The sequence below is a fragment of the Mobula birostris genome, chromosome 2, assembly GCF_030028105.1.
Source record: "Mobula birostris isolate sMobBir1 chromosome 2, sMobBir1.hap1, whole genome shotgun sequence".
In the NCBI taxonomy this organism is placed as follows: domain Eukaryota; kingdom Metazoa; phylum Chordata; class Chondrichthyes; order Myliobatiformes; family Myliobatidae; genus Mobula; species Mobula birostris.
In genome coordinates, this window is record NC_092371.1 from 14,434,898 (window position 1) to 14,444,540 (window position 9,643).

Below are 9,643 nucleotides of genomic sequence, written 5' to 3' on the forward strand. Positions count from 1 at the left end.
CTCAGATAGGAACCAATGCATTGTCGTGGTAATTTTGGGATGGCATAGAGACTTTGTAGAAATTTGATGTGACCTTCAACAGTTTTGTTCTCATTAGTCATTCTGAGTAGTCAAGAGGGGCCGAGTGCCTCCACGACCCACACCCACTGTTCCAGAGGGAAGCAGCCGAAACAATGTCTAAAATAATTTTAGCCTGAGTATTCTCCAAAGTTCTACAGACCTGGATATGTGATACAACTGAAGATGTAACAATCTTGAAATTCGCGGTAAAGGTTTTAAAAATCAGCAAGGTGGTCATTCAAAGCTTCCGAATGTCAGCAAGTCAGTCTCCGCCCACATTCTTTCCTTGGCGCCGCCCACTCATTTACATCTCACTTAATAAACAGACCTGAAGACAGCTTGTAGGCTCTGAAATCTGAGCAGTTCCCGAAGTGTGCAGAACAGCGCATGGTTCGGTCGGAATTTTTGGGCGCTCGCTGTCTGCACCTGTCCGGAATGTCCCCAGCGCTGCATCTCCTGTGGGTTCTGCTGGTTCATTTACCAGGTGAGAGGCCGATTGGTTTATGCACGGATAATCCGTTAAATTGGCACTACTGCTGATTTTTATTTTGCTCCAAGTCACCCAGTGGTTTTATTGTGCTTTATTGCAGATATCCACGCGGCCCCAGTGCTCAACCAGACCCCAATGTCCGGACCTGTTTCCAGGGGACAAACAGTCCGCTTAGAGTGTCGGATACAGAACGGTAATGTTGGAAGTTACCACATGAGCTGGTACCGACAGCGTCCCGGGGAGAGACCGGAGTCGGTGTTAGCACAGCACACAAACAATAATATATACCGAGGGACAGGGATCACAAATCGTTTTCAACCGTCCAGAGACACCTCCAGCAACAGTCACATCCTGACCATCAGCAGTTTGGAACCCCGGGATTCCGCCGTCTATTACTGTGGAGCGTGGGATAATGGAGTTATCCTCGGTCCAGGCACCATCCTGGATATTAAGAGTAAGTGACTCCCTTATTCTGTTCCAAAAAATAATATTACAACCACTCTTATTCCCCACAGCTGGATAAAACCCCGTCCAGGGTAGACTTTCCTTTGTCTTCACTGTGGGAGTTTCCATCTCTCTCAGTCCGGCAAAGAGGCAGTTCGGCCCATCTAGTCAACCTCAACAATTAAATTAATGATCGTTTGACTTGTGAACGGTTTTTTTGTTGGGCGCTTCTGACCTACTTCAGTCGGTGTAGCAGAAATCAATACTTTCCGACCTCCCTCCTTTTTAACATAATACGACCCGTGGATTGTATTTTTAGCATTGGTTTACTTTTGCTACTTTTCACAAGATGGAATGAGAAGTTTGTAATGCATACTGTCCATAAAGATCAAGTGATGAGCAGTACATTGAGTTAAAGACAGCTTAATACAGAATAAAATGTACCAGCCACAGAGGAAATGCAGTGCAGGTAGATAAGTTGCAAGATCATAAGGAAGTAGATTGTGAGGTCAATCATCCATCTTATCGTACAAGAGAACAATTTAATAGTCTTAATACAGCGGCCCCTTTTTGACGGCAAATTAAACCATTCCCTGCTGTCTGCACATACTCCATATCCCTCCATTCTCAGCAAACTCACGTGTCCGTCTAAAAGCTTTTTAAACGTCCCTATCTTATCTTCCTCCACCAGCTCATGCCCCATCACTCTGTATAAGAAGTAAACATTCACCGAACTTTTCCTTTAAATTTTTCTCCCCTCGGCTTACATTACTGCCCTGAGGATAATGTATTGACTGTCTATCCTATCGCTATCTCCCGTACGGACTGGAATAATATTCACACATAATTTGGGGAAATGATCGCTACCACAACCATGACATCTACCCGTCCCTCTACTTTCACCACCTCAGCGAACATGTTTGATGCGAATATTCCATAATTTCTCTGGGTGTGGTAAATCCTGCACCGCAGAGAAAGATGTTCACCGCTTCAAGTTAATGCAATTCACAGTTTGTGGTTAAGGATCGTGTCATCGTGATTGCAGAAAACACAGTAGAAGAACATGAGGCTTTTCAAGTAATACACACTAGGGGAAGATGCTGGGTAGAAAGTAGGCTGTTCAGAGATTCGAGCGGCAATAGACGGGTGACTTGGGGTTCGGAATACAATGTGGGTCAGAACGGGTCGTTTCACCTCTTCCCGCTTCTCACCGGTTCACAAACCTGCTCTTTTCTCCGTCATTCCTCCTCAGTCACTTTGTACTGAGCGTTAGCTATCGATTGAGATTTCCCGCACTCGGGACATTCCAAAGAACCTGCATTCTATCATCAACTGAAGGTGTAATATTTTCAGTTATTGTTCTGAAAGTTCAAGATTTGTGGAGTTATTGGAGAACAACAAAGAACTGGTCTCACTAAACGGACCATTCATATGGGCACGGCGTGGGCAATTAGCGAAGAGATTGTGTAGTTATCTTCTAACATAATGCAATGCCGAGAGCAGAGTGGATTCAAAACATTTTTTTTTAAATAAATGATGTCCCGTCGTAGCCGCTCAAGGCTGCGAATAATCCGGGCAACTCTTCATTCAAAGGTTTGCGCCCGAGGGGTCAAATGTGCCGAATACTGTTTCCCAATGCCTGTGATAATTTCGGCGCTGGTGTTTCTATCTCTGAACAGTCCATGAAGTAATATTGTTTCTATTTCCCTCCGTCTCCTCTCTCACACAGGTAGCGATTCCCGGGAGCCCTCAGTTCTTCTGCTCCCTCCTTCTCCGGAGGAGACCGGCAAGGGTTCGGCCACTCTCTCCTGTCTGGTGAATGGTTTTAAGCCGGGCTTGGTAGCGCTGCGCTAGACCGTGGATGGGGTCGAGACGAAGAGCGGAGTGACGACAGGCGCCGTGGCCCTGGACACCGACCAGACCTACAGGCTGAGCAGTTACCTGCGGGTACCTGCCGCTGAATGGAACAAGGGCTCAAGTTATTCCTGCAGCGTGAGCCACAGCTCGCTGAGCTCGCCGCTGCGCAACACCATCTCCTCGTCCGCCTGTGCGTAGTGAGAGTGTGCCGGCTGGCAGCACACGTGGATTGTTTGTTCTTGTTTAATTCTTTGAAGCAATCATTGGGTCTGTGCAGCAGCCCATTGCAATGTAATTGTGTAGTAATGTTCGCTTATGGAAACAATCTGAATGTTTAATAATTTCAGAAAAGTTGCCGTTAATAATCCATCTTTTGCGACCAATAATTCTCTGTAGAATTTTCCCTACTGTGCTGATTCTGAACTACCACTATGTGTAGTCTCAGGAGCGATCCCCCCTGCTGTGATTTGAACTTGTGCAACACAACTCTAAGTAAAAGAGGAAACAAAGGTAGATTTATCGTGTCTTGTCTTTACTCGGCTGCTGGCAGTACGTTGGGGGGAATGGTCGCGGACAATGTGCTGTCCAGGAGCCTCAATCAGAGTTACTGTTATATCGACTCAGACATCTTACTCTGCTTTTCTGCCTTCTGTGTCCTGAGAATTCTTTGTCCGTCGGCACTCAGACTCCACCATCACCGGAACCTTCTACTTCTCGGTGCCCTGCATTTCTGCTCTTCATTTACAACCATCCCTTTGGGAGGGAGAACAACAGTCTCACTGCCTCTTGGCCAACGTATTACTACCATTGGGAATGTTACACAGTAGGGAAGTTTCCCCGTGACGTGACCGTTCTCTCCACCGATTCCGTTAATTCCTAAATGAAGGCCATCAGCCTCACTTCCCGCCCTGACACCACCGTCACCACCCGCCACAGCCGCACACTAGCTTCTGCAATTCATAGTTATCTTCAAAGTTTAAGATAAATTTGTTATCAAAGTTTGTATACGTCTTCATATGCGATCCCGAGTTTCATGTTCTTACAGGTATTCACAGTAGAATAAAAAGGTAGAATAGATGGAATGAAAAACTACACACAAAGACTGAGAAGCACAAAGACGAATAACGGCAAATAAATAAATGGATAGATTGAAAGAGAGACAGATTAATAAATAAAACACACATGAATAGATAGATCAATTAAACTCATCAATCATAAATAGATAAACAAACGGATAAAGGGGTGATGGAAAAATCATACAAAATACTGAGGACATGAGTTTGAAAGTGAGTCTACAGAAAGTGAGATCAGTTCAGAGATGCGGTGATTAAAGTCATCCACTTTGGTTCAGGAGCCTGATGATGGAACTCTTCCTGAAACTTGTAGTGCTGGATCTAAGAGTGTAATTGTCAGATGGGAGAAAGTTGTGGAAGCGTGAAACACGTGTGAGATGACTACAGAGACCCGTTTAATTATGTTAATGTTATATCTTGTCTGACCAATAGCGTGGTTTTTTATGGAGGGCGTGACTGATAAGACGACTGCGAGTGTTAGCTCCACGCACACACAACGAATTCAGTACATTTCACACAAATTACTTACTGTTGCCTGACCTGCTGATTTTTTTCCTCAAGAATTTGGTGTTGAAATATCACTTCGTCATTAATGAGGTTTTTATGTTAGTTGGATGGTGTCAAACTGTTCCTGGACTGTGCTAATCACTCTATTTATGGACAACACAGAGCAACTTGCGCGACATTAGAGAAGATAAATCCTGTTTATAAGAAAAAAGTCAAATGAACAATCGCTCAAGTGACGTCCACACTTGGTGTACTGGAATAATTAACACTTTTAACGTTTTTAAACATCTTTGAAAACACCGAGACTGTCAAGCGCACAACAAATCACTAAAAACAGAAAAAAAATCAATGAACATAAATAGAATACATTAAATATTATAAAATATTAGCTTTATTTGGCATACATGAAGACAAACATACAGTGCCGCTTGCGTTAAATCAAATCAATAAGGATTGTACTGGGGACAGACCGGAAGTATCGCCACGCTTTCGGCGACAACATGTTCGGCGGTACCACGCTTTGGTATCTATGCATTTACCTACCTATCTAACTCTCTGTCTATCTGTGTATCTATCTGTCTATTTATATATTTATTCATTCAGAGATACAGTGCGTAACAGACCCTTCGCACCGTCCAGCAAGCCACTGTTTTGACACAAACGCAATCACAGGACAATTTACAATAACCAGATGACCTACTAACCGGTACCTCTTTTGACTGTGGAAGGAAATCAGAAAACCTGGAGGATGTTACGCCTGTCAGTACCTCCATTTGAAATTTGTCTTAATGTGTGCTTTTCCCCTAGCGCTCAGTCTGTGGTTTTGTATTGCCATGTGCTCTTGATGTTTTCGTAACTCATCTGCCCCTGTCCATGCTCCTGTTCTACCCCGGCGCTTGTATTACTGAGTACTTCGCCTCTCACTTGTTTCTCATTATTATCCGTTTTTCTGCCACTTCCGTCTCATTGTGCTCCAGCTATCATCTGCCTCTCTGTTTATTGCTGAGTGCACTTTAGTCCTGTTTTCACTTGTTTGTTGTTAGATTGTCCCAGTGAATTTTCCTGAGCCTTTCCAGCATTCGTGTCTGTACTCTATACGTCTGAACATCGACTCTGCCTGTTTCCTGATTCTATTTTTTGGATTTCTCTGGATGTTTTTATCTCTGCCTGAACTTTGACGCTGTCTTTATTTGCACGTCGGGATTTGTTACTTAATTAATATCACTGTGTGCACAGTACTGTGTCTGCGATTGAATCCCTGCTCCAGCGTCCGGACAGCCTCTTAAACTCTATAACTGGCATGTGGGTATTGAACAAAACCGGGAAATTTCATAAAAAATTCTTATCCTTTATTGAAAAGCGCCTGAAATACACACGCAGAGAGGATGTATTGCACATTTGCAATAAACATTGAAACATTATGGTTTACTGAATTATAAATAATACTTGGTATAAAACCTTAAGACTGCCCACTGGAAAGGTGAGCACTAATAATGTGGTGGCGATAGGAGACAGCCATACACCAGGATGCAGTCTGTAAACCAGATTCAACAACGAAAAAATGGTGAGGTGCGTTTTCCGACAACGCCTATTATCCCCTCTTTGACTCCCCCTCCCCAACATAAGACAGGAAGTACTACAGCATTAGGAGAAGGACTGTTCGGATGTGGAACAACTTCCTCCTCCAGGACGTGAGACTGCTGAACTCCCTGCGACCACCCAGGTCTCATCATCTCTGAAGTCTCAATGGCGTTATGCAGCTTGCTTTCCGACTTGTGTCGTAAATGCTCCTTATGCTGAATGTCAAATTTCTGGAATATATGTCATTATGTGTTAAATTATTTGTGCTAATATTATTTTGTGTTGATTGTGCATTATATGCATCTTGTTGTGCACCTTGGTCCGGAGAAACTATAGTTCGTTTGATTGATTGACTATGAAACTGAACTTGAACTTCAACATGTAAGTGAAGGCAAATATATTTAGGCCAATGAGGGTTATAAAGTGATGTAATCAGTCTTCAAGATGGCCTCAGATGGCGCCGATAAATGGCGTCTCTTTGCAAGCATCTCCGTTGTGAATAGTCTAAAATTTCCATTTAGGGCTGCTACAGCTAAAATCCATTGCCATGAGATGCGTCACCGAGTAACATCGGCGAATTCCATTGCCGCTGCTTGATCCATCGAGTGTTTCCAGCATTCTGTTCCTCTCGATATTTTATTTTGTTTGCAAAATCCACTTGCATAATAATATAGATCCGGCCATCTGGTGGGTGGAGATGTACATACTATAAGACCATAACACATGGGATCAGAAGTAGACCATTCGGCCCATCGAGTTTACTCCGTCATTCCATCATGACGGATCCCGGATCGCACTCAACACCATGCACCTGCCATCTTGCTATATCCTTTGATGCCCTGACCGATCAGTAAACTGTCAATTTGCGCCTGAAATATACGGACTTGGCCTGCACTGCGCTCGGTGTCAGAGCATTCCAATGATTTACTACTCCCTGGCTTTACCTCTGTTCTAAATGGTCGCCTGTTTTTTTAGATTGTGCCCTCTAGCTCTACATACCCAACCTAAGGAAACATCCTCTCCACATTCATCCTATCTAGTCCTTCCAACATTCGATTCGTTTCAATAAAATACCCACCCTCATTCTTCCAAATTCCAGTGAGTACGGGCCCAAAGTGGCCAAACTCTCCTCATATGTTCATTCTCCGAATCATCCTCGCGAACTTTTCTGTACTCTGTCCAATGATAACACATCTTTTCTGAGATATACGGCCCAAAACTCCCGTCAATACTCCAAGTGCGGCCTGAGTAATGACTTATAAATGCTCAGCATTATCTCCTTGTTTTTATATTCTATTCCCCTTGAAATAAATGTCAACATTGCAATTGCTTTCTTTACCGAAGACGCAATCTGTAAATTAACATTCTGGGATTCTTGCAGGATTCCTAAATCCGTTTGCACCCCTGATGTTTGAACCCTTTCCCCACTTAGATAATAATGCGTACTATTGTTCATTTTATCAAAATGCACCATCATATATTTCACAACACTGTATTCCACTTGCCACTTTTTTGCTCATTCTTTCCATTTGTCTAAGTCGTGTTGTAATCACATTGCTTCCTCAGCACTCCCTATCCCTCCACCTGTCTTCGTATCATCTGCAAACTTTGGCATAAAGCCATCGATTCCATAATCCTATTATTGAGAAACAATGTGAAAAGTAGCGGTCCTAACACTGACGCCTGACACCTAGAGTCACCGCCAGCCAATAAGAAAAGGCCTCTTTTAATTCCACTCGGGGCCTGCTACCTGTCAGCCATTCCGCTCTCCATGGTAGTATCTTTCCTGTATCACTGTAGGATTACATTTTGTTTTGCAGACTCGTGTGGAACCTTATTAAGCGCCTTCTGAGAATCCAAGCAAATGACATCCACTGCCTCTCCTTTGTCCACACTTCTTGTTGCGTCCTCGAAGAACTAACAGACTTGCGCAAGATTTCCCTTTGCAGAAACGATGCTGACTTTGACTTAGTTTATCGTTAGTCTCCAGGTACCTCGAAACTTCATCCTCAGTAATAGACTCCAACACTTTCACAACCACTGATATTAGACTAACTGGCCGATCCTTTATTAAAGTGAGAAGTGAATTTTTAATCTTCTCGTACTTCGGACCATGCCAGAATGAAGTGAAAGATCATGACCAATGCATCCGTTAGCTCTTCAGCAACCTCTCTCAGCCATCTTAGGACCTTTCAGTTTGCCTGTCAATTTTTCCTTTGTAATAGCAATGACACTCACTCCTGCTCCGTAACACTCACGGATCTCTGGCATACTTCTAGTGTCATCCACAGTGAAGACAAATGCAAAGTACCCATTAAGATCATCTGCTATTTCTTTGTTCCCCATTACTACATCACCAGCATCATTTTCCTGTGGTCCAATATCAACTCTTACCTCCCTTTTACTCTTTATGTAACTGAAATATTTTGGTATCCTGCTTTATATGATTGCCTAGTCTGTCCTCATAATTCACCTTTTCTTTTCTTGTAGCTTTTTGGTTGCCTTTTGTTGGATTTTTAAAAGCTTCCGGTCATCCAAATTCCAACACAATTTTGCTATCTTATATGTTCTTTCTTTGGTTTTTATGCAGTCCTTAATTTCCTTTGTCAGCCACAGCTGCCATTTGAGAACCTCGTCCTCTGTGAGACATATCTATCCTGCGATTGTGAACTACCTCCAGAAAATTCAGGGAACTCTTCACTGCTTTCATTCCCGCCAGTATCCTTCTCCAATCCACCTCGGCAAGCTCGTCCCTCCTGCCTCTGTAATTTCCTTTATTCCATTGCGATACTGATACATGCGAGTTACGCTTCCCCCTTTCAAATTGCTGTACAAATTCAATCATATGGTCACTGTCTCCTGAGTGTTCAGTGACGTTAAGCTCTCGAGTAGGATCTGGGTTATTCTACAACACCAACTCTACGTCATGGTCCGGTCCGTGAGGTCCGCATTCCGGTTCAAGGTCAGATCAGTGGACTCAGGACTCCGGGTCTTCCAGCTGTCCCTTGTTTGATTCAGTTAAGCATAGGTATCTGATTCCCAACTTGTGGCTTGGAATATAAAGCCTTGGGGTTGAGTGTGGCTGCTGGTTTGTCCTGTCAGTCCCCCGTGGAGCAACCTACTGATAGAAGGATAGTGAAACCATTCGTGATCTCCTGCCCTGGTTGGAGGACCACCGGTTCCTGGAGCCTTGTTGCCACTCGTCGGAGCAGTCACGTGGTATGGATTCGGCCATTTCTGTAGCCAGCCAAGGTTGCTGGCTGCCCCGAGTCTCAGAGCCACCCTGGATTGAGCTCCTTTCCTGTGCTTGCCTCCGTCGGGTGAGCCAGGCCGATTGCCGTTACACTGCGGTGGTTCTGTCCCTTCCTGTCCCTTGCCTCCGTTGGGTAAGCAGGCCATTTATCGTTACCCTGCGGTTGGGTCCTTCCCTCCCTGTCCTTGCCTCCATCAGGTAAAGTTCCGCGTCCCGCCCAGGAGATCCACGTCCTGCCCAGGATTCCGTCTCCTGCCCAGGAGAAGCTGCAAGAACTCAAGCCTCGAGGATCCCAAGCCAAGCTCCAAGAACCCAAGCCTCGAGAATCTCAAGCCAAGCTCCAAGAGCCAAAGCCTCGAGGATCCCAAGCCAAGCTCC

At 44.3% G+C, this 9,643-nt stretch overlaps 1 gene segment (V, D, J or C); it reads left to right on the plus strand.

Annotated features, from left to right (window-relative positions):
• The first annotated feature begins 395 nt into the window (after window positions 1-395).
• LOC140207786 (immunoglobulin lambda variable 5-52-like) lies at window positions 396-3,364 on the plus strand. The segment is given in 3 exon segments: window positions 396-544; window positions 651-1,004; window positions 2,724-3,364. Coding segments are annotated over 3 exon segments (576 nt in total).
• Window positions 3,365-9,643: the final 6,279 nt, after the last annotated feature.